General features: G+C 50.0%; 1 protein-coding gene across 2 annotated transcripts in view; it reads right to left on the reverse strand.

Moving 5' to 3' along the window:
• Positions 1-176: 176 nt before the first annotated feature.
• The window catches only part of SLC22A23 (solute carrier family 22 member 23), a 181,660-nt gene continuing 157,149 nt past the window's right edge, over positions 177-24,687 (reverse strand). The window contains exons 5-10 of one of the 2 annotated variants that reach the window (XM_077770031.1): positions 20,459-20,561; positions 18,269-18,501; positions 16,592-16,624; positions 16,437-16,460; positions 15,263-15,386; positions 177-4,430 (exon numbers count right to left, since the gene is read on the reverse strand). In XM_077770031.1, the coding sequence (XP_077626157.1) occupies positions 4,079-4,430; positions 15,263-15,386; positions 16,437-16,460; positions 16,592-16,624; positions 18,269-18,501; positions 20,459-20,561 (869 nt within the window). In that variant the 3' untranslated portion in view covers positions 177-4,078. The remainder of the gene's footprint in view (positions 4,431-15,262; positions 15,387-16,436; positions 16,461-16,591; positions 16,625-18,268; positions 18,502-20,458; positions 20,562-24,687) is intronic. The other variant, XM_077770032.1, reaches the window with a different exon arrangement.

A 24,687-nucleotide genomic window follows, 5' to 3' on the forward strand; every position in this document is an offset into this window, starting at 1 on the left:
GTGGTCAGAGAATGTCACTAAGTGAACAGTTTGTGTTTAAATCCAATCTCTGGCTCTGTCTGCCTTTAAGACTAGGACCCTGCAAGCGAGATAAGAGGCCACCCGCTGTCCCCTCAGGGTGAGAGCAAAGACTCGGTTTACAGAGGCGCTAAAGTAGGGACAGTGAGAGCTGCATCAACAGGTAGAGTTTTTATTACTTTGTAGTCAATGGTCGTGAAATGCCCTTCATTGGATACCATCAGATGAGGTAGGGAAGACATTCCAGTGGAAATTTGTTAATGGGGCAACATTTTTATTTCTGTACATTTACATACAAATTTTCCCCAAAAGTACAACAGATGTGACATCATGCAGACGTTTAGCTTTGAACGACAGTTCAGAACCCGATTTAGGCTTGTGCTATGAATGAGCACCTCCAGAGTAATCCCGGTCGACATGTACAGTAACACGGTTCTTACAGAGAAACCTCAAATGTTGGGGTTGCAGGAAGGACAGAGGGAGGGAAGTATTCCCTACTAGACATAACACACTGTACTGCTTTTCCAAAACACACAATACATTAAAGTGAGGTGTCCTTTTAAAGAGTTGAAGTGTGGGCTCCCCCAGCACGTGCGTGCGCTTGCGCGCCACCTAGGGGCTGGGCGATGCGATGGTCACACGGTTCATTTAATGGCACTTCAGTCATTTCTTGTTTGGCTCTAGGAAGTGGTAATGTTTGAGTGCAATTACTTCCTTTACGAGGTTTATTTTTGCTCTCTTTCTGTTCTGTGGCCAAACCAACTTACCAGCCCCTTTCCCCTCGTTGAAAGTGATTATACTCTTTTAGAAAACAAAGCGTTTAAAACTGTTTCCTATTTGTCTTGGGTGCTAATGTTTCGTGTATGTGGTGTTCCTGTTGACTTCTGGAAAAGAACAAAATGAAGAAGTATCCAGCCCTGTCTCAAGTGTTCACATTTGTGCATGTCTTTTATTGGAAGGGGATCACAGCTCCCTGATAGGATCGCGGGGTGCACGAGTGGGTGGCGGAGGAGGAGGAGAGCTGGAGCACGTACCTTGGGATGTCTCCCCAGGCGGTGGAGGGGTGGAGGTGGGGGGGAAGGCGGACTTGAATAGCAGGTGCCTGAGAAGTGTTTCCTCACTAACCATGAAGGAAACAGGACCGAGGAGTCCAAGCACTACTGACAGGTGCCAGGGACATGGTGGCTGCAGCCCCCACCCTTGCAGAGATGGACCCCACCGCGGTGAGCCCCAGCTGCCTTGCTCACTTGGTCCTGGACTTCCCAGAGCTCAGCCCACACGGAAGCTTTTCTGCTTTGGCTCCGTTTCATAAAGGCATTCCTCAAGGGCTTCGGCTGTCCCTAAGCTGAACCAGCAACAGGACAGGAGCTCAGCCCATCCCTGAGGCTGCTGGAAGAGCCTCTTTGCCGAGACCTCACTGACTGTTGGCAAGTCAGCCTCGTTCACATCTGCTAGACTTTGGTCCCAAGAGCCCAGTCCTCATGCTAGCTTCTCCTAGTCGTTGATGAGTTAGTCCCGATCGCTGAAGTGACAGTGCTGACCGCTGTCTCTGTTGGACTAGTTTTTATAGTTGTCATGTCAGATGGAGATCAGAGACCGAGGAACGGGACTTTGTCTCTGCTGTGCCTCGCCTCTGCCTTCCTAGATAGGGATTACTGGCAGCACTCGACAGCTTCAGTACGTTTCTTACAGAAGGGCTATGGACCACCGTGAGCACGCTCAAGTCCTGCAGGACAGCAAAGGGGCTGTCCCAGCGCTGCAGCTGCCCGGGGCTGGGGTGAGGGATGCAGACATGTGCCCGGCCAGGTGTGGTCCCAGGGACCTCACTGGTTCCTTCCCGCCTCCCCAGCTGCCCGGTGGCCTTGTAGCAAGTACTCTAAAAAAGGCAAAAGGTATTTCACAAGTTTGGCACGTGAAGGCTACACAGATATAAAGAAAGTTCTTTTTAAATTAAGGTGAATGCAGACTAACATTGAAACATGGAACAAAAGTGACTTAACAGACACGAAGGAAGGCCTGGGTGAGCTGGGCTCGGAGCAGGGGAGAGACTGCCAGGCGGCCTTCCTTCCTATGCAGCCTTCCATCCCAGGCAGCCTCCTTCCCAGGTGGCCTCCTTAGCAGGTGGCCTCCATCCCAGATGGCCTTCCTTCACAGGCGGCCTCCTTCGCAGGCAGGCTGGACACCCCAGGCACTGGTGATGAGACAGACACAGTGTAGTTTACACCCTGGAGTCATGCATGCCTGCAAGTTTGCTCACCTCCTCACAATGTCTTTATCACTTCAGAGGGCTCCTACTGGGGTCTAGCAGTTTTGGAGGAGAGAGGTGAGTGGACTGAGAACAGGGCAGGTAGAAAGTCTGAAGGGGAGAAGGGGAAGTTATATCAACCTCTTTTCTGGCCCTTTTGAGTTCTAGCAGCTGTCAGCTGGAAGTCACCTAATTGCCTCACAGACTTGAGGCCGCAGGTTCCCTGGAAGAACACAGCTCACAGCAAAGACACATGTCACAGAGTGCAGAGGTGGACAATTCTAGAAAGAATCCAGGCTGTCCAAAAATTCGGGTGCCTGCGTTGCTACAAGGCAGTGCCTGCCTGCGCCAATGTTGTTTCTTAGTGGCCCCCTGGGTGTCCTTGAGGAGGCCCTCCAAGGGTTTCTCTGAAGCGCCCCCTGACAGGCAGAGAAAGCCTGACTTGGAAAAGCAGGAAGAAGCCTTCACTTTCTGGGACAAAATGAGGAACACAACAAAAACCCTTGGCTATCGGGGATGGGTGTTGAACTTTGGTGAGTTATTGCTTTCTCTCCGCTGGTCTTGCCGCTTTAAGAGGCTGGAGGTCAGGTGGACTCACCTGTGAGATTCCCACTCCCCGCCCTAAACCCCCCCTGTGTGCTGACGGAAGTGACAGGAAGCAGGAAGCAGGCAGAGGCGGGCTGGAGGGGGCGCGGCTCCCACAGGCTTCGCAGTCTCTCAGCGTGAGGTCAGGGAGAGCTGACAGTCTTCCGGGCTGGTGATCTCTACGCGGCGGTGTGTGCTCAGATGTGGGTGGGAGCACCCCTTGCTCCTGTGGGTTTGCCTCAGTCGTCTGTTTCAGTTATGTGTCTATTGGTTTTGAGTTCGAGAGTAGCTGTGTTTTCAAGTTGTGCTGGCCAAGAAGCTGAGTGGGGACGGGAGCACTTTCCTGCTGGAGCCAAACCCGGGAAGGATTATCGATCGTGTTAATGTCTCTACACCGCTGCTCGTCATGAGCTCGGCCAGGCAAGCCTGCGTCAGCAAACTGTGGCCGTAGTACTACTCGCTGTTTAGGATTTCTGGTGAAACGTCTACACTTTCCCCCAGAGAGTTTCCAGCGTCAAGTACGAAAGGATGGTCCTGAAGGAAAGACTAAGCTGGTTTTAATGGTATCTGGGAGCTGCTTTTCCCCAACACATGGAACAGAAGCTCTTACCTCACAGACACACACACACACACACACACAAAAACCCTTTAAAAACCATACACAGACTCTCTAGCAAAAACCTAATCATTTACATTTCACTCTGTCTACAGTGCGGTCATAGAGATACTCCATGACCGGTCAGTCTGTGCACAGGCAGGCGGCCTTGGGGGGCGCGGCCCAGAGTGAGCGACCCCTGGCTCCTCCGCGGGGTGCTGAGCAAGGATGGCATGTAACCTCCAGGACCGCTGCGCTGGCTGCCTACAGCGTCCTCCTCGGTGGCCGTGTCCCTCTTCCGAAGGAGGTGGTTCCATTTTGAGATCAGAGGAAAGGGAATAAAGTGCTTCTCGTAAAAATGACCAAAATAAATACAAACATCTCATGGCAGAAAAGAAAGTCCAAAGGGTTATTTCCAAAGAGTCTGCTTCCTCCAAACACGGTCCTTAGAGTCTTGCAAAGACAGAGTTGCCCCACACCAGTTGACAGTCTTACCGTCCGTGGCGTCAGCAGCAGAATTGGGTTTCCCTGCCCCCAGCCACGTGTTCAGTCCCTGGTCTGTAAACCTGTGCCCAAACAGCCCCCAAACCCTTGGAGCCCCCAGTGCCCCCCTTCAGGGAAGGCCGTGCCCAGAGCTACTTCATGCCATTGGCCGTGGCGTTCTCAGGCAGCCCATCCCCTGCAGTGGCCGCATCGTGGAGGCCAGAGTAGTCCTTGAGCTCGGCATTGGTGAGCAGGAGGGGCTGCTCCCCCTTCTTGTGCGGCAGGAGCGGCTGCCGAGTGTAGTGCTCCCCGTTGGAGATGTTCTCAGGCAGGTTCTGGTTCCTGCTCTCTGGCAGCAGGAGGATGCAGATGATGCAGATGAGCGTGCAGCAGGCAAAAATGATGTGGTGCAGGAAGTAGCCTTTCTGGTTGTGCAGATCGATGATGGGCGCCGTCAGCATGCCGAAGCCCGCGCTGGCCAGCACCAGCCCCAGCCCGCCGCACCTGCAGGAAGGCACGAGCACACACGGTCAGTGTCTACGGTTAGACGCTGCCCCGATGAAGGGCACGGCGCTCCCAGAGGCGGGGGTGGGGGTAGGGGGGGACACGCTTGGGCAGGATCACGGGGTAAGTTCATGGCCCCCGCCCCCCACCCAGTGTACCCCCACAAGCTGGATATCCCAAACCACCTTCCCTTAGCCGGCTTTGTACCACCTCTAGAGAATATTTTTTCTCACCAGCTCAAGTTTTTTCACTTTATTTTGAAAGGCAATTTCACAACACTATTGTAAATGGAAAACCAGTACCACTTGCCGTAAATAATAGGCAATGAAAACAAAGTATTATTAAATTATGCTCTTTCCCAAGGTTTGCTCTTCATTTAGAAACCGGGTGGTGGGGGTGGGTTAACAGAGGTTAAAGAGAGTACTATAGACATAACAGCACTAACAGATTTTTTCTGGCCATAACTAGAGAGACAATAATTTTTCTCACCGTCAGTTGTTATTTATTGTTGTGCAGCATGTATTTCCTAAAATCATCCTGCATACCACCAGCCCTAGCTTGGGGAGCTATTGTACCAGGAGCCTCACACTGTGATTGAGAGAAATTCACAGCAGCACTGAGCTCAGAAAGTACTAAATGCAAGCCTAGAGCGAGTGCCATTTATCTCTATTCCTCTGCCCGTTTGAGGGAACCTACCAAGAGTTCTAGAGAGATTAGTAGATTTGCAACATAAAGTTCTGTCATAGCTCCAACATAAAAGCATATTTTGGGGGATAAGTATCATGTGGCCACTGAGAAAGCAGTGCAGGGCTGGGCTGCAGTAAAGGGGACCATGACGTTCAGGTGACAGGAGGTCATGGTCCCACTGTGCCCTGCAATGCACAGGCCAGGGACGGCTGGCTGGTCTCTGCACTGGAGCTACAATGAAAGGGCTTGGTAGATGCAGTCCTGCCTCAAGGAAGGGGTCACCTCAGCAGACCCAGACCAGTGGGCAGGGGGTACAGGGATGTGGGGTTGTTTCAAGGAAGAACTTTCACTGGAGCTGCTTAAGAGCTTACGCGCCACCCTTTAGTGAAGTGACCTTTATTCTTGGATGTGCTTGGGCAGAAGACCCCTGCAGCAGGCTCTTGAGGAGCCTCTGATTGTCTTGGTTGGCACCACAGGTGGCTCTAACTCACAAAAGTGCTGATCTACAAGGGACGGGACAAGATCAACGGGCAAAAGTCAACTGTATGTCTACATGCCAGCAACAAAGCTGAAAATGAAATTAAGAAAATTCCAGTTCCAGCAACATCAAAAGAATAAAATAGAAATAAAACAATAAATGAAGAGACATTCCAGGTTCATGGATCAGAAGACTCAATACTGTTAAGATGGCAATTCTTCCACCTTAGATGGAATGTATAGATTCAACACAACCCTTATCAAATTCCCAGATGACTTTTTTTTTCCAGAAAAAGATAATCTGATCCCAAGATTTATATGGCAATGTAAAGGACCAGAAGAGCCAAAACAATTTTGAAGCATAACAAAATTCAAGGGCTTACCTTCCCAATTTTAGAACTTAGGATAAAGCTCTAGTAATAAAGGCAGTGTGGGATTTATTGGTGTATTGACAGGTCAATGGAACAACTGAGAGTTCAGGAAAACACTCTTACATTTACAGTCAGCTGATTTTTGACAGAGGCAAATTCAATGGGGGAAGGAGAGTCTTTTCAACAAGCGGTGCTGGGACAACTGGAAATCCACATGAAAAAGAGCGAACTTGTTGCTCACAAAAGTGAGCAAAGAGTATATCTGATGACTCGAATGTAAGTGCTAACCCTAGAATACTTTTTTTTTTTTAATGTTTAATTTTGAGACAGGCAGAGTGTGAGTAGGAGAGGGGCAGAGAGAGAGGGAGATACAGAGTCTGAAGCAGGCTCCAGGCTCTGAGCTGTCAGCACAGAGACTGATGCAGGGTTTGAACCCATGAACCATGAGATCATGACCTGAGCTGAAGTTGGATGCTTAACCAACTGAGCCACCCAGGTGCCCCAACCCTACAATGCTTTTAAGAATAAAACATAAGGGAACCCTGTGATCTTAGGTGAGACAAAGATTACATGTGACATCAGAAGCAGGATCTAGAAGAGAAAATGATCAATAGGACTTCATCACAGTATAAAACTTCTGCCCTTCAAAAGACACTCTCAAGAAAATGAAAATGGAAGCCACCGCCTGGGAGAATGTGGTTACTGAGCATGTCTGATAAAGGACTTGTATCCAGAATATATAAAGAGCCCTTAGTGAGAAGACAACCAATTTAATAAACTAGCCATAGATTTGAATAGACATTTCTCCAGAGAAACTGTACAAACCATAAAACACCTAGAGCATGCAGAAGATGTACAATATCCCTGGTCATTAGAGACCTGCATATCCCCACCCCAATGAGATACCGCCTCACTCACACTCACTAGGACGGTAGGAATCGAAAAGCAGAGAGTAACCAGACTTGGCAAGGCTGAGGAGAGGATGAGACCCACCAACCCTGCTGCTAGGAAGGAGAAATGGCGTGGTGGCTGTGGAAAAGCTTGGCAGTTTGTGAAAACGTTAAATATAAACTTTTGTACAAGTCAGCAATTCCACTGATACGAGACACGAAAACATATACCACCCAAAAACCTAGAAGCAAATGTTTTCTGCAGCATTACTCATCGTAGCTGAAAACCAGAAAGAATCCCGATGTCCATTAACTGGTGACTAGATAAAATAAGGCACATCATGTACAACGGAACAGTACTCGACAGGAAGAAAGGGGGTGAGGTGCGACAGGTGCTACAACATGGTGAGTTTCAAAAATATTATACTAACCGACTGTATGATTCCATTTATATGAAATACCAGAAAAGGCGAGGGGGGTGCAAATCATTAAGACAGAAAGGTGAGCGATTGCCTGGGGCTGGGAGTGGGGGCAGAGACGGACTGCAAGGGGCCATGAGGGAATTTTTGGCGGTGATGGAAACGTTCTATAGCTGGGATTATGGCAGCGATTGCACTAAAAGTTATTGACAGCTGTACCTAAGGGCTACCTTAAAGCAGACACATCAGAATTCTACAGTCAAGACAGGAGGCAGCACAGAAAAGAAACACTTTTGGGGTGCCTGGGTGGCTCAGCTGGTTAAGCATCTGACTTTGGCTCAGGCCATGATCTCGGGTTTCACAGGTTTGAGCCCGGTGTTGGGCTTTCTGCTGTCAGCACTCAGCCTGCTTCGGATTCTGTGTCTCACTCTCTCTCTGCCCCTCCCCTGCTCGCACTCTGTCTCTCTCTTCCTCAAAATAAATAAATGTTAAAAAGAAAAGAAACACTTTTTATCAAATGGAGCAGAATGACAATCTTGTGCCTGGTGGGACAGTGGGCGAGTCTCCCTTCCCCATTTTGTTATGTTTCATAACAACAACAGAAGATACTTCTCTCTTCCCTTCTCTCAGCCCCAAATGAGCAGCGGTCTTGTGTCTTTGCACGCAGGAGGGGTTTCCTCATGTCCCTTATGCTGAGGCCAAGGTGGGGATGGAGGGACACTGCCTTCAGGCTCACCAGGCACACTGTCCCCAGGACAGAGCCAGAGCCTGGGAGTCTGTTGCCTTCCTCAGCCTTTTCTGTCCAACCCATGGCCAAGCCCCATGGCCAAGTTCAGCCTGTCTGGGTCACACAGCCCTAACTGGCATATCTTGTGTCTTCCTCCTACTCCCTTGGGTTCTTTCCTCACTGCTGACAGAGTGACTTTTCTAGAATATGGAGTGTATCATGCCACCCACTTAGAGTCCTCCAGTGGCTCCCCCAGGTTCTGGCCGAGCCCTGGTCCTGCACGTGCCTGATCTGTACCCCAAACCCTGAGCTCTCCGGGTCCCCACTCTGTGAGGCGAGCTCTGCGCAGCTGCTTAGCTCAGCTCTGCTGGTTCCCCTGCCGGAAACGGTCTCCTCATCTGCTGCTCAGGAAGGAGACGAGGCTCGTCCCCTGTGGTCCCTGGGCCTGGCACAGATAGGCTCACTGGGGTTTGTTCAGGTAGAAGGCCGTAAGGACTGGCAGCCGCCGGCCGCCTGGCCCACACGCACACACGCACAAGCCAGGCCAGAGCAGCCGCCGAACAGACCTTTCTTGCTCCCCAGGCTGGAGGTGCATGTGACTTAAGAGCACAGGTCGGGAGCCAGTCGGCCTGGGTTAGAATTCTGGCTCCGCCATGAGCGGCCTCACCTCTGAGCCCCAGGGAGGATCTGCAACAGGGACAAGAAGTCATGTGTCGGCAAAGCCGGGGCAACTGGTGTCCCTAACGCCGGGCCAGGACGCGCTGAGTACACGTTGGGTGTTGTGGCTCCCAGCTGTCTAAGCTCCTTCCCCCTCCTGTTGGCTTCACAAAGCAGAAATATTGGTGTATTTCTAACTTCTTTCTTGCCGCATTAATATTCAACAAGTGACACAGAGCAGGAGGTGAAGGGACGACAGGGAGATCAGTGGGTTAGTTTGGGGTGGTGGTGTCTGTCGCATGAGTTCCGGGGGGAAGCCTAATGGCAGGGGACCGGCCAGGACTGAGCAAGTTCAAGAACTGACGGGATGAAGAGAGCAGGAGCCCTTCTCATGGGCCCGCCCAGAGCATCTTCCTGCCACGGACTCCTGCTCAGCCTCACTGCTCCTTCGGGAGGAGGTCTCGCTCCCTCCTGCTGCTCCTTCGGATATACACATCCCTCCTCCCGGGTCACTGTCTCTGCAAATCACGTCCCCCTGGAAGTTTCTGGAGCACAGGCTCACCAAGCCAGAAAAGTGCTCTGGCCCAGCTGCCCTGCCCACCCTCCCTCCCCTTGGTGCACCTCACAGAGCCCAAAGACTCGCTTGTGTTTGTGTCTGGGTCTCTAACAGACATTAGCGGTGTTCAGGGGCAGGGACTAGGTGAACTCAGTGTGGTGTCCCTCTGTATGGTAGTCAGATTTCTAAAATGGCCCCAATGATTCGCACCTCCCAAGCATTCATACCCTTGTACCTTGAGTGTGAGCCGGACCTAGTAACTTTTCACCAATAAAATATGGCAAAGGTAATGAGATGTTCCTTCTGTGATTAGGCTATGAAAGATTGACTTGTAGCTCTTGCTGGCTAAAGCTATTATGCTGCTACGCTCAAGGCAGCAAGGAACGAAGGTGAGCTCCAGCCAGCAGAGAACTAAGGCTCTTGGTCCAATAGCCAGAGAGGAATTGAATCCTGCGGTTACGGTTTGAATGTCATACCCCACAATTCCTAACCCCCAATGTGATGTATTAGGAGTGGGGCCTGTGGGAGCTGATTAGGTCATGAGGGTGGGGAACTCATGAATGGGATTAGTGCCCTTAGAAAAGGTGCCCCAGAGAGCTCCCTCACCTTTCTACCATGTGAGGACATAGAGGGAAGTTGGCCATCAACGAACCAGGAAGCAGACTAAACACCAAATCTGCTGACACCTTGATCTCAGATGTCCAGCCTCTAAAGCTGTAAGGAATAAATTACTCTTGTTTATAAGCCACTCAGTCTGTGGCATTCTGTTCTAGCAGACCAGACAGGCTAAGACATCTACCCATTACTGAATGAGCTTGAAGACTGGTCCGACCCTTGTCCACTGCGGCCTGTGGGAGATCCTGGAGCAGAGGGCCCAGCAAGGCCTTGCCAACTTCTGCCTACAGAAACTGTGAGACAACAAGCCTGTACTGTTTTAAGCCACTAAGTTCTGGGGTAATTTGTTACACAGCAATAGATAACTAATACAGTCAGTGAGTGATGGAATTTCCTAGCCTTAGCTTTGTAAGAAAATAGACAGTCACCACTCACCCATGCTGTGACGTGTCACCAGAGCACCTGGGTGGCTCTGTTGGCTAAAGTATCCAACTTTGGCTCAGTTCATGATCTCATGGTTTGTGGGTTCATGAGTTTGAGCCCCACATCAGGCTTTCTGTCAGCACATAGCCTGCTTTGGATCCTCTGTTCCCCCTCTTGCTGCCCCTCCCCCACTTTCTCTATCCCTTTCTCAAAAATAAACAAACATTAAAAAAAAAAAAAAGAAAGCCTTTCACCAAGGGAGAGAGACTGGATGTACTGTAGGAATAGTCACACACCATTGTGCTACTGGGGACACAAGGAATAGCAATAGTTTTGGGGGAGATCTCCCAGGTATCAATCCTTCTCAGGCAGAGGGTCTTAGACCACTTTTTAACGTACTCTGTACCTTTTTGTTAGCATTTCTTCATATGCCTACCATCTTCATTTCGTCTATGGTCTTGTCAAGGGCAAGAATTATTTTCTAGAATACCAACTGGCACATATTATTTATGCCTAATAAATATTGGATGCTTGTGGACTATACTGGCTTCCTAAGTAGGAAGGTCAGCTCACCCAAATGAATGGGGCCGTTTAAATATAGACGGCCATTATGAAGGGCAATGTGAGTAAAACCATCTGTAAGATGGATGATATGAACACCCAAAATAGCAGTCTTTCTGATAATTTTGGCCACTTGGGAAGCCACAGGATGCTGCAAGGGACATACTGGATGCCGGGGGTAATGGATATGTTTCCCTGGGGCCATTAATACCAGCAAGACATCGTTTTCTCTGAAACATCCTGGGTTTCTGCTTGTCACCAAGTGTGGGCGGCACTAACAAGCAGTGAGACAGACTTACCTTGTGAATAAAGTCCACACATGAGTTAATATACAGGAGGGTAGAGGACACAGCCCAAAGTATTTACATATGTGTGTGCACATATAAGATGCGTATATAATATGCGCATATAAATATCATATTTTTCCCATGAAAGCAATTTTCTATTTGGTTTTCTATCAAGGATACCTTGAAATTGCTCAGTAAGGTGAGGGATGCTTTTGGAAGAATTTGGTATACCATTTTTGGCTTGGTGTTATCTTTTTGAAATCTCAGTTTAGAGAATTGGGGTCATTAACATTACTACTCCTCTAAAATGCTTTGTGCATTTTCTGCTTTTCTTTAGATTGTCACTAGAGGGCAGCAAGCCCATGTTTAAATATCACACCAGGCAGCCGCCTCAATTTACAGTTAAAAGAGAACCAGGGGGCAAATTTTGCATCCTCATGCTTTAGAAGCAGAAAAATTTTAATATCCACTGGCTATTATCTGACTAGTAATAGCATGTTAATTAAAGATATAAAGACTGATACACAGGTCGACTAACTATTAGAAGTAGCAAGCTTAAATGAAGACTTCTAGAATCTTGAAATCATTAGAATCCCAGCATCTTGCATTTAAACAGAATGAACCTCCCAGTTTTCACTTCCTCTTTTATTTATTTATTAAAACTTTTAAAAAAATATTTATTTACTTTTGAGACTGAGAGAGACAGAGCACGAGCAGGGGAGGGGGGAGAGAGAGGGAGACACAATGGGAAGCAGGCTCCAGGCTCTGAGCTGACAGCACAGAGCTCGCTGCAGGGCTCGAACTCACAGACCACAAGATCATGACCTGAGCTGAAGTCGGACGCTTAACTGACTGAGCCACCCAGGTGCCCCTTACTTCCTTTTATATTAATTTGTCTTTACTGAATTTCTGTGAAGTCAAGGGTAGACAAAAATTTGTGCCAATAGTTACAGAAATAAATATAACTGCCAAAAATATTCAGGTAGGGATAATTCATAACATACATTGTGATCTGCTGAGGCTGGACCCTTTCTATATACTCCTTCTCCCCTCAGCATCACTGCCAAATAACAAGGCAGTCATAATGAGTTTCATGTTAGGGCAAAAGGGCTAAATGAAGGCTGGCAGAGGGACTTGCCTAAGGCCACACAGAAAAGTGGCCCCTGGGATCACACACAGGTCCGTCCCACTCTTTCCCCGTGCTGGAGATCTGAGTCTGAGGCTCTAGGCTGCATCCTCTGCACTTTGTTCTTCATCCTGCTGTTGAACTAGCCTATGTGCCTTGGCTCCTTGGCCCTTAGCACTTGTTATATATGTATGTATGTACACAAGACACAAATCTTCAGAAAAGTTAAACAGACTCCAGATGTCACATTACACACAGGCCATCTCTGTCCTTGAGGCACCTTTAGAAAGGAGGACATCAGGGCCCAGGTTCTTCGTCCTGACGTGGAAATAGGGAGGAGTTACTCAGAAGGAAGCTCTCAGAAAAGGCAAGTTCTAAGAAAGAAGTTTCTAGAAGAAAGGGGTGGGGTAGCCTGAAGGGGGGGAAAGCAGGAGAAGATACCAGGAAGGGGCATATGATAAGCTCAGACAGAACAGAGAATTAACAGCCAAGGCCCACGCAGAGATTCCTGAGTGGAATTGTTGGAAAATGAAACAGGCCTGTTATCCACAGTGACTGCCTCTTCTGTTAACTGACCCCATTTTTGTGAGGGGTGAGCAAGACAGCAAAGGCCTTAGGGGCTCCCACCTGCAGCTTCCAGGTGGACACTGCATGGAAAAGAGGATCTTGCACAAAAAAACCACCAACTGCTTCTACCAGGGCCCCCACCCACTTCTCACCAAGCCAAATGCGAGAGGGTGCTGCAGACGGGGTCTTCCACATCTGCCTGCCGAGGCACCCAACTCCTGAAGCCTCAAGAAGAGAGTCAAAGAACAACTTGTTGCATCAGCTGATGAAAATGAACAGCATCTGGACCATGCCTAGATTAGAGGAGAGTGCTTCTCTGCAATATAAAGTCAGGATGGACTCTCGTGAAACAATGGTATTAATTAGTTCAGCAGATTCTAGTGAGTCTCTGTCATTTTTTAAAATTTAAACATTAATTTTTTTTTTTAATTTTAGAGTGAGAGAGAGAGTGTTAGAGTGGGGGAGAGGGGCAGAGGGAGAGAGAATCTTAAGCAGGCTCCATGCTCAGCATAGAGCCCAAGGTGGGGATTGATCCTGAGGCCTGGAGATTGTGACCTGAGCTGAAAGCAAGAGTTGCATGTAACTAAGTCCCCCAGGCTCCCTGAGTCTCTGTCATTCTTAGACAATGGATTTCCACAAGCCTTTGTTCAAAAAACGTTCTTATCCTCCTATTTGCTTCTAGTTAGTTAATCCTGGCATCTTAACCTTGGCTACTGTCCTGACTCACGAGGTTATGTTTTTAATAACAGCCTTGTAGCAAAAGGTTAGTTTTGTAGGAAGAAAAATGAAGCTAACAGAACACTGGATGTCAATTACACTTCAGTGAGAAAAAGAAAAAAAATAAATGAAGCTCACATACCCCAAGTGCTTATCCTAGTTTATCTTGGATTTATCTTTGTAAAGTAGGGGGAGGGAAGGGAGGTCAGTTTCTGTCCAGGGATTCCATGGGAAGTGTCCCTGAGTGTATTTGCAAGAAAGAGACTCCAAAGGGAAGGGTAAGGGAGCGACATCAGAAACTCTTCCCTCCTGGCCTGAGACCCCCTTTGGACTTGATATCCTTTCATCCTCGACAAGTACAAAAACATCACCAAGGGTCAAATAGTTTTTCCAGTGTGTCATCCTGGCAATCCAAATCTAAGAACACATTTGTTGAATTTCTAGTCCCAAATCATTCCCTTTCCAGGTCTGCATCAAAGAGGAAAAGGATACTGTATTTCCTTCAGTTTAGCTTGTTAAGCAAAATCTAACAATGACTAATGAGGTCTACCAACTCCTAGAGTTCAGAGGTGGCCGGCTGCCTCCAGAGAATGATACATAATCATACAAATCTGTGGGGAGGCCAGGTGGAAAGCCAGAAGGTCCAACCTTGACTTGGGCACTAATGAAAGAGCCCTCTTTGCTGTGTTCTTTTGTAAAGGAAGGAAATTTAACTAGGTAAAGAAAGGACATCGAGGGAGATCCTGTCCGCCTAAGGCATTTTGCAACCTCTAGCATGAAAAATAAGCTTCAGGCTCTTCACTTTGGCTTAGCAGACGGTTGGAACAGGATACATTACTTGGCATTTAATTGCTTTTCCCCCCTTAAATATACAATTCCTTGGCATGTACTGTAATAATCCAGGAGAATGAAGCAAAATGAGGTCATGTGAAATTTCTCTGGTCAGCATGACTAGTGGAAATGTAAGAACAAAGTCCACGAACCTACCTATCTGCTCCCAGAGCCCTATGCAGCACCTGAGGGGCTAAAATAATTAGTCTGCACAAGTCCTGCCTTGAACTGTCCTAGGCTCCACTTGTTTGTTCATGTGGGCAAGTGAGTGTGGATGGGTGGCGTCATGCTGACTTCTGCGTTTTAGTTCATGGCTGAATAATTGCCTAATTTATTCACAATGTCTGTTTTTAAAAAAGCATGTGTGTTAATAAACATGCTAATGATATTCCCAGGCAAAGCTCAGTGTGATGTAAATCAAGATGGGCTCTTCCATAAGTCACAGACAGTAATTACCAGGAAAATGACATGACTCTGTAGTTAAGTGATGCCCTTTTAACTGAAGGCAAACCCTTTTATTATGCTGTGATCTTCCCAGCATCAAACGGTGTGAAGGATCCATGTACTGCTATCTGGGGATAGTAGGAGAAAAGATAAAACCTTACCTCATGAACTAAAACAAAAGAAGTTAAAGCACGAGCTTTCTGTACCCTGAAAAGTTTCCTGCTCCCTGTTCCTCTGGCTCCTTGCCTGGATGGACCCCAGGGTCAAGTTCTCGACTGACTCTCAGTTGCCTCAGAGTCAGGGCAAATTTCCCCATCCGAGGCCCTGACATGCACAGCACACAAGCTGCACCCTTGTCCGGAGGCCAGGGCAGGACAAAGCTGATGCTGGTTCATTCCACAGAAGCCCTGCTAAACATCCCGCCCTCCCCTGAGTCCTAGGGAGAAGATGCCCTGGGGGGCACGTCCCAGTACGTACCTGATTACTGTGGGGGTGATCTCTGCACAGAAGAACACGCTGAGGCTTCCCACTGCATGGGAGGCGAACATGCCCACGATGGAAAACGTGATGGAGAATTTGTCCTTGACACTATCACTCATACCTGAGGGAGAATCACAGGGAGGTAGTGAGGGGGGCAGGAGGGAAGGGAAGAAGGAGGCTGGCATGGCAGGTGGGGGTAGGGAGGGGTGCAGAGACAGCAGTGGGACAGGGGAGGGGGGAAAGGCCTGGGACCACAGGAAGGGTCTTCCCCCTTCCCCAGTTCGGGGTGCAGACTAGGGTGCTCAGTTCCCTCTGGAGACTCAGGAGCATGTCCAGGTGTAAGAGGTCAGACCCTCTTGGCAGAAGACTTTGTTGGGATTCCCGTGATTCCCTGCGGGCCTTGAATGCTAGAGCTCACACTGACTGTGCCGGAATTCCTTAGGCCACAAGCCAGACCTGGCAGGAGGGAAGGCTGGTGGTCTCTCCAGTGCTCTAGCAATGTCCCAGCCTTCAGAGAAAGGAGGTCTCTGCTATTCTGGCCTGAGGGCTGGCCCATCCAGTACACAGGACAGGGTTTACTAGGCTGGATTTAAGGGAACAAAAACTCGAACCAAAGAGAATTTATGGCCCGGAGGGCCAGTGCTCAACCCATCCAGGCTTCTTGCAAATGGCACCAGAGTCTGACCACACACCCAGGCAGCATCTAGCACAGGGCACTGGCATGCTCTTGGGGTCATACATATGGGGCACAGCTCAGTTCTCTATAAGGCTGCATCATGAACTCAGGGAGCCCCCTGCAGAGAGCCCTGGCAGCACAGGCTCGAGTCGGGCCAAGTGTATGTGACCAGCAAGATGTGGGGCACCAGCTCTGCCATCCCCAAAGCCAAGAGCAGCAAGCGTCTGCAGTTCACAAAGGGGGACAGCAGCTTCCCCGGGCAGCACCGTCAGCCAGGCCTCCAACGCTCCCTGGGGTTCTCTGACGTCACCCAGGCACTGTCCGAAAAACAGACCGCAGCAGGGCGTCGGCACCAGAAGGGCCCTGTGCTGACCGCCCATGCCGGTGGAAGACGTGAGGCCATGCGTGCAAGCTGGGCGCAAACGGGGAAACAAGGTGCTCTTTCTAGAGGCAAGAGGGAGTAGAGAATACAAATGTATGCTTATAGTGTCCAACCTACGGCCAACTTCAGCTGCAACTCTTGAAGGGTAGGAAGAGAGAAGGAGAAAGAGAGGGAAGGGAAATCACAGGTCTGTGAGTCTTTATGAAAATGCCCAACTGAGTACAATAAAAAGATGGTGATGCGCACAGCACGGGCATTTGGGGCTCACCTGAGTCTGGATGCTGGCTGTATTTCCCAATCACTGGGCCCATGCGGACGAGAATGAAGAAGGTGGGTAAAGAGAGGAGAGAGAACGCACGTTAGATATGAAGCTGTCATGGTGCTCTTCCATGGGACCCGTTTCTAAGCGAACTCCCCTCCACGTCTGGGTTGGCCCTACTGCCAGCCGGCCACGCCCACTTGGGGAGCAAGACCAATACCGGCTGGGGGCCAAGTGCTGGAGGGACGCAGAGACTGGGGGGTGACAGAGCCCCGGACACGGGGATTAGCACCTGACCAAACAAAGCTTGTTTTGTTTGGAGGGGAGGGTACTAAAACCGCTATGGTCTCCAAATGTGGGGAGAAAATGGAACTCTTCAGAATGGAGACGCTAGCACACCTTCCAGACCTCAAGCCAAAGCATTAATTTCATTGTGAAGAAAATTATTCCAGAGTCACTGCTGGTCTGGGCTCAAGGAAGCAGCAAGTTCTGCGGGGGCAGACCCGTCAGACGGCATTTCTGCGAGCTCCGAGCCCTGATGCGCCCCAGACGTTCTTGCTCAGGGACAAAGAGGGCATCTGCGACACTCCCAGGGGCTGCTGCTGTCCCCCAAAGCTCATGAGCTTGCACAAGGGGATGCGATGGTCAGGAGCCAGATGCCACTTCTCCGTTTCGTTATTGGTCGCAGCTGAAAAGAAGACCAGTCTCCCAGCAAGATACGGAGTGCGTGAGGATGTGAGCAGATTAGAAAAAGTGCTCCTGGGTTTGCAAGTAGCTGTTCTTGAATCCGGTTTGCACAATGAGGTTGCGAAAGCTTTGAGTGTTTTCTTCTGTTCTGGATACGGACTCTCTCACTGTGGATGATGCGAAGGCTGTTTTCCTTGCAGTTCCGCTCCGCGCTGCCCCCGGACAGTCATGAGTCTGATGCCCGGCCCTCGGGTCGGCTCTCCCTGTGAAGCTGGGGAACGATTGGTGGCATCTGTTTCCTGTGGTGTCCCAGCCTGTCCCTGGAGGACCAGGCCTGCTGAGAGCAGGCACGCTGCCCAGCTCTTTCCTGTCTCACTCTGGGCGGGTCGGAGAGAGATGCCTGGTGCCTTTCCATGCACGAGGAGCTGTACCAAATATGCCTCCCACAGCTGGAGGCACTACATGGAGCCCCTAGTTTTCCTTTAAATTATTTTTAACATTTACCAAGGAATTCTTTGGCCCAAGGACAAGCTGGTAAACTTGGGAACATCTGCTGACAAGCAGTGTCCCGATGCAGGGGTGTCCAAATGTCCCCCTTGTTTCCCATGAAAGAGTGCTTTCTTCTTCTGGTCATGTGATGTTTCACAAACAGTCCAGCCGTCAGTGAAGTCATGTCCACCAGGACTGGGAAGGCCTCATGTGCGGGGGATGGTGGTGAAGCCCAGAAGGAAGGCTTCAAGTGGCAGCCCTGGGGGCTGGGTTGGGGCAGTGGGGGGAAGGCACAGTGCACTCAGGGACAGTCACCATGGACATTCCAGTTAAAACTTGTCCTTCTCAAGGCTCTTCCCTTAAGCTGTTGGCTTTGGAATAATAGCTTGGGTCACAGAAAACTTCCCTGAAGTCTCACCCAGCCCTGCTCAAAACCCTTTGGTCACAGGCCAGCTCCCCTCCCCCAGCCTCTGCCCCCGTGGCCCATCCACGCCCCCAACCCCCACTCACAGTTGAGCAGCCCAAGCTGCAGGAGCGAGGCCAGGGCGGTGAGGATCATGAAGAGCAGCAGCCCTCCCCTGCGCCCCAGGAACCTGACCACCACGCACATGGCCAGGCAGGAGGCCAGGGCGATGCTGGCCACGGTATAGTAGTCGGCATAGAAGTTCTCGAGGAGCGGCACCTTTACTTCGTGGCCCATCATGCTTCTTGCAAAGCAGTGGTGGATCCCATACCCCGTCAGCCTGTGGGAGACGCACACGCCAAGGGGGGCGGTGTGCAGGTGCACAGGACAGGAGGGCTCAGTGACCAGGAAACACATACGCAGCTCAACACATCACAGAGAACATGCTGTTACCATGACCTAATGTCTGATGGGATGCAATGCAAAGAGGCTTCAGAGAGATGACGGCAGCCTGCCCTCTCATGGGGTGCCGGCTCACTCTCCTCGGCCATCACTTGAGCAGAAGGGTGTAAGCATACAAGCAGTGAGACATTCTGTTCAAACACCATCAAACAAATCAAGATGTAGACAAAGCACTCCCCATTCAACTCACTGAATCCATGTCAGCACCGTAAGAGCTAGGGTCAGACCCATTTTACAGAGGGGCAAAAAGGCTTCAAGAGGGTAAGCAGCTTGCACAAGGTTACTAAGACATGCTGCCTATCTGGGCCTCTGCCTCTTCTTCAGCGCTCAGGGTTCTGGAAACTTGGGGATCCACCCACAGAACTCCCTGCTGCTACTGACAAACACACCGTGGGGAAGCCAGTAGGAAGTCAGACCAAATGAAGACCACCTGGTCTTGAAGACTTTGTTTCCATTTGTAATTTATCACTGTTTCCCATCCGTTTCCTTCCCTTTGCCCCGGGTCAAGCCTCTTTACTGTCCCCAGAGGTTCATATAACCCTGCTGGGAAACATGTGTCCCTCTTGCCGGAGACAGAGGTCGGCTTGGGGAGATGGGGAGACAAATCCACCTGTGCAGCTGGGGAGGCGGCAGGTGCATGTTCACCGCGTGGGCAGTGCTGTGGGAGCGTGCCCGTTATGTCAGTGCTCAACACCCACCCCAGAGTGACAAATGTCCTTCTCTCCCAACCCCCTCTTCCATGCTGTGGGGAAATCAGAGTGCTTTTATCAAACCGTGAGGATGCATCAAGGTCAACTGCAGCAGATCCTTGTCCCCACAGGGGGAGGCTGCTGTTGGCCAAATGAACTCATTTCCACTTGGGACATACTCAGCAGAGGACCTGCTGGGGCAGCCGCTTTATAATCTAGCAACCAGGGAGATGCGGTTAATCTCTGGGGATCCCAGATGACAGTTCTGTTTCTCAGCCTGCGAAGGTCTCAGAGAAATCTCCTACCTTTATGTTCTGGTAGGAAGGAAGTCTTCTGACCTCAATAGGTAATTTTAAGTTAACAAGGTCGGACAGATTGATCCCCCTTTCCCCAAAGAAGAAGCACTGAAATAGAAACTTGGCATCTCCTCTGTGTCACAATTTGGTTTTCTTTTTTTTTTCCAAAAGAAAAGTTGGTAAGGTCATTCCCTTCTTAATGGTCCCATTAGCCTAGCTGGCATTTGTCTAGGACTGGACAGCGGCACAGTGGCCATGTCTGGAGCCAACTCTGGGTGGGGAGGCTGAGGCGTGAGGGCTCAGGCCCTGACCAGCCAAGTGGCTAGGGCTTCCACCTCCTTGTCTGTAGAATCAGGGTGTCAGGAGGAACCCCAATATCGAGAACTGATGAAGTGGAGTGGCTTTGATAGAAATAGCTGTGGGGAATGTAGGAACGGAGCCCTAACTCTGGGCCTCTGTCTTTCCCAGACAGGAGTCCTGAGGCCCTTCACAAATGACTGCAAACCCTGCCCTCTGCCCCCCAATAGTCTCTAACATCAAATGACAGTTAACTTCCTCCCTCGCCTGAGGTGACCTCTGACCCTGAGTGAGGGCTACCCTGTGTGGTCAGCTGTGAGTCAAGATGGGAAAGACCTTCTTGGTCTACACAGGGATCGTGGGGCTTCTCAGACTTACCCAGGGCCCCGTGGCCAAGCGCGAAGCCCTGGGCTGACCAGAGGCCCCCGTGCCATGGTTGTAATTCAAGACGTGTCTGTGGGAGGAGGAGGGCCCTGCCGGCCTCTCCTCCAGACACTGTCTTCTCCAGCCTCTCCCTGACCTCCACCCTGTGCGTGTCCCTCTTGTGACTCACGAGTTCACACACAGGACCACGATGTTTTTCCACAGGTTCCGGGTTCCCACCACTTTCACAATGCAGACCTTCTTGGGCCTCCGGGAGAGCTCCTTCTCCAGCTCTGCAGAGAAAGAGGACCTGTGACCTGTCGGCAAGACCCTGGACAGGCAGCCTTCTGGGCGTTCTCAAATTCAGGCAGCATGAAAAGGAGCAATTTTTTTTTTTTCTTTTCTTTAAGCCAGAGGATAGGGTCTGGCTCTTAGGATAGAAAACACATTCACAGAAACACTAACTCTGCTGTTCAAACTTCCCCACGTGGCCTGAAGGGAGCCAAGGCACACCGTCAGGGTACCTTTCCACTGCAAAGCCTTTCTTGTGAGCGAGGCAGGGTACACACAAATAAGCAATCCGTTAGACTCACTCCACTTGGCCTGAGTACTCACTCCACTTGGCCTGGGTGGCTCAGTCAGTTAAGAGTCTGACTCTTGATTTTGGCTCAGGTTATGATCTCATGGTCTGTGGGATTGAGCTCTCAGCACAGAGCTTGCTTGGGATTCTCTCTCTCTCTGTCCCTCCTCTGCTCATGCTCTCATGCTCTGTCTCTCTCTCTCTCTCAAAATAAATAAATAAACATTTTAAAATGTATTAACCCCNTAATCAGGTTCAGGCCATATTAAAACAAGCAGTTCTTTTCTGCATCTATAGAGTCTGATCTGTCTGCATCACTGACTGTTCCGAGACCAGAAGAAGCACATGTTCATGTGCTCCCTAACTTCGTGGGCGGGAAGTATGGTGGCTGTAGCTGCTCCTTCTGATGCGGCCCCTAAGGGTGCATGCATCTTTGGAAAGAGAAATAAACACATGAATGAGCACGTATGCACATATATGTATATGTTTTAGTTAACAGTCAAAGCTCTTTGGGGGCTAGACAATGTTCTGCTTCGAAGTGATGTGACCAACTATAAAGTTATGAGATAGTGTTTTGTGAGGCTCAGACTAGCTCTGAAAGCCATTCTGAACAGAGTCCACTAGCGCTCTGATGTCACGTTCACAAGGTGAGACTTGCTGAAGCTTGGGTGTGGACCTGGCAGTTTCACAGGGAGGGTCAAAACACGGAAATGCCCCAGGATTCAAGGATCTCCCTGCATGTCTGCGAGCTGAAATGCCACACATCCAGCTCCCGATGCCCCTCGGTGCTCCCCCAGCCCCGCAGATCCTCAGGGAGTAATTCTTTCTACTCAGGAGCTTGAAAAGGAAAAGGAGACCTAACCCATCGGATGGGTGGCTTGTGCCTCTCAAGACTGGGGAGGCCATGCGAAACGCGGCCCAGACCAGAGGAGGCTGGGGAGATGTGACAACAAAGATGGGACCTGGGAACAGGCAGTCATTAATGGAGACCCTGGTGACATCCAGATAAAGTCTGGGGTTTGGTTAACACTACCAATGGCAGTTTCTCAACCGTGACAAAGGTCCCATGGTAATATTGTTAACAATGAGGGAGACTGAGTGCAGGGTATTCTGAAATTCTGAACTAGCTTTGTAACTTATCTGTAAACCTAAAATTATTCAAAAATAAGTTTACTAAAAAAACCAAAAACACAAACAAAACCAAGCACTATGGGTGGGAAGGCCCCCGTCTACTGAGAACAGGGCTTCTGTACTTGGAGGAAAGAGAATTACCTCAGGACAGACCTCACAGCAGCCACTTGCCCAGGGGACTGCCACTGACATGCTCTCTGGTGCTTCCTAGGATCTCTTCCCCCTCATTAGTTATAGTTTGAAGGGAAATGTGTTGCTTAAGCAACATTAGGAGTTACTTATTTAAAGAAAATATTTTTTGGGTCGATGTCACCAGCTGAGGCATTGAAGGCAGAAGGAAAAACCTTTTTGATGTTAAAGGGATGCCATGCCACTTAAGTTTCCAGGACTTTCTTCCTTTCCACTTTTAGGTGCAAAGACGGAGGTGTGTGCACAAGCCAGAAAAGCTGGCACTTCTGGCGTCTATCCATGGATCCCCTCGACTCCCGGGCTCTTCTGAACATTTATTTTCCCTTCTGCAAAAATAGGCTAGTCTGATTGACAAACATCCTTTCCCTATGGTTAAAACACTAAACAATTTTTAAAGAGCATGGTAATGTTATGGTAACAGATAATGCGGGATCCAATGATCTGGGTATCTTCATGGTCGTAAAACTCGTCAGGAATCAACTATAATAGCCACGCTTGCTCACCATGGAAATCACCCAAGAAGAAAATTTAAATGTCTATTAGCATGTTACAGAAGTTAAAATTTCTTTTTGTAATGTGGTCCAAACCTAACTACTAATGCATTATCATATATGAAACAGATGTTTAAAGAAACTGCAGCAATTTCAATTGTGACTTAAGTGGGTTTTTTTTTTTTTAATAGCATTAAACTGTAGGGCCCAAGGTCTAAAGAACTGACTGTAGTCTACAGGGGTAACTGCATTATTCTAAGTGGAATTAGATTAACCTGTCTGGGGCTATTGATATGTTGTCTTTGTTACACACATCACTAGCCTATCAACAACATAAAACTTCCTCAGCACTAGGTCTGTTTCTCAGGGACAAAAATCCCCCAGCTCTGAGTTGTGAGAAACATCAGATGACTTTTGTAACACGTTAAGGTAACTAAATACAAGAGGCCTTTCTGTCTCTCTAGTCGTCAGAAATTGGGGACGTCCTAAAGTCCCTGCACGTGGGTATATGAGAGTAAGAAGGGGAAGTGCAAATTGATCAGACTCTGAGTACCAAGGAAATGAACACAAATACCAAGCCTTTCCTGTCCCTGTCTCTCCTCCCAAGCTCTCTGGCCCTTTGGATTCACAGCCATTAGAAAAATTTCAAAACCGGGGCACCTGGGTGGCTCAGTCAGTTAAGCGTCTAACTTCGGCTCAGGTCATAATCTCATGGCTTGTGGGTTCGAGCCCCGCATCAGGCTCTGTGCTGACAGCTCAGAGCCTGGAGCCTGCTTCCACTTGTCTCCCTCTCTCTCTGTGCCCCCCCCCCAACCTCTGTCTCTCTCTCTCGAAAATGAACAAAAAAAAAATTTCAAAACAAAACCAAGTGGGGCTTACTTAGTTTTGACAAGCCAGCACCTCCTCCTCCACCCTGCATTTCCCTGTGCCTTCTCTGCGTGTATCACAGCCTAAGCTGGGATACATCAAGCGGTCTGAGAGACCTGGCAGAATCCCACTTTTCATTCTCCTTGTTGACTTTCCTTGGGAAAGCTGCTCTGTGCCTCAGTTTCTCAGCTGTTCAGTGGGACAATGCACCGACCTTGTAGCACTGTTACAAGGACCCAGTGAAGGAACGGATGAAGCCCCACACGGCCCTTAGTGTGCAGGCGGCCTTCCTAGCCCAGCGCTCTGGCTGCGCAAGACTGTCCTGGCTCTCCCTCCCACCAGCTGCAGAAGGGGGAGGGGTCCTGCAGACACGCAGGGGTCATGACTTCTACGTATTTAAGAGATCTCGGCGAGGGGCCAACCTGTGCTTCTTGAGGGCATCACAGGGAGAAGACAGTGGGAGCTCACTCGAGCCCAGGCTCGGAGGTGCAGGGGGAGCACACAGACGATGATCTGCGTTTGTTTGGATGGGGCACAGGATTAACTGGCTTTGCTTTTATACCTGTGCCCTGTGCATGTGTGACTGCTGAAACCCGGAAACATCAGAGATGAGACACAAGACAGAGAGAGAAGTAGGGGAGAGAAGGGGGAGGAGTGCAGGAGGAGACAATCAGCAGAGGCAGGAGAAGCAGATGCAGCAGGAGGGGGAGGAGCAGGAGGAGGAGGACGAACAGCAGGATGAGGAGGAGCAGCAGGAGGAGGAGCAGGAGGGGGAGAAGCAGGAGGAGGAGGAGCAGCAGCAGGAGGAGGACGAGCAGCAGGAGGAGGAGGAGCAGCAGGAGGAGGAGCAGCAAGAGGAGGAGGAACAGCAGAAGGAGCAGGAGGAGGAGGAACAGCAGGAGGAGCAGGAGGAGGAGGAACAGCAGGAGGAGCAGCAGGAGGAGGAGGAGCAGGAAGAGGAGGAGCAGCAGGAGGAGGAGGAGCAGGAGGAGGAGGAACAGCAGGAGGAAGAGGAGCATCAGGAGGAGGAGAAGCAGGAGGAGGAGGAGGAGCAGCAGGAGGAGGAGGAGCAGCAGGAGGAGGAGGGGACCAGCAGGAGGAGGAGGAGCAGCAGGAGGAAGAGGAGCATCAGGAGGAGGAGGAGCGGGAGGAGGGGCAGGC

Source organism: Crocuta crocuta, unplaced genomic scaffold (assembly GCF_008692635.1).
Source record: "Crocuta crocuta isolate KB4526 unplaced genomic scaffold, BGI_CrCroc_1.0 scaffold24, whole genome shotgun sequence".
NCBI lineage: Eukaryota > Metazoa > Chordata > Mammalia > Carnivora > Hyaenidae > Crocuta > Crocuta crocuta.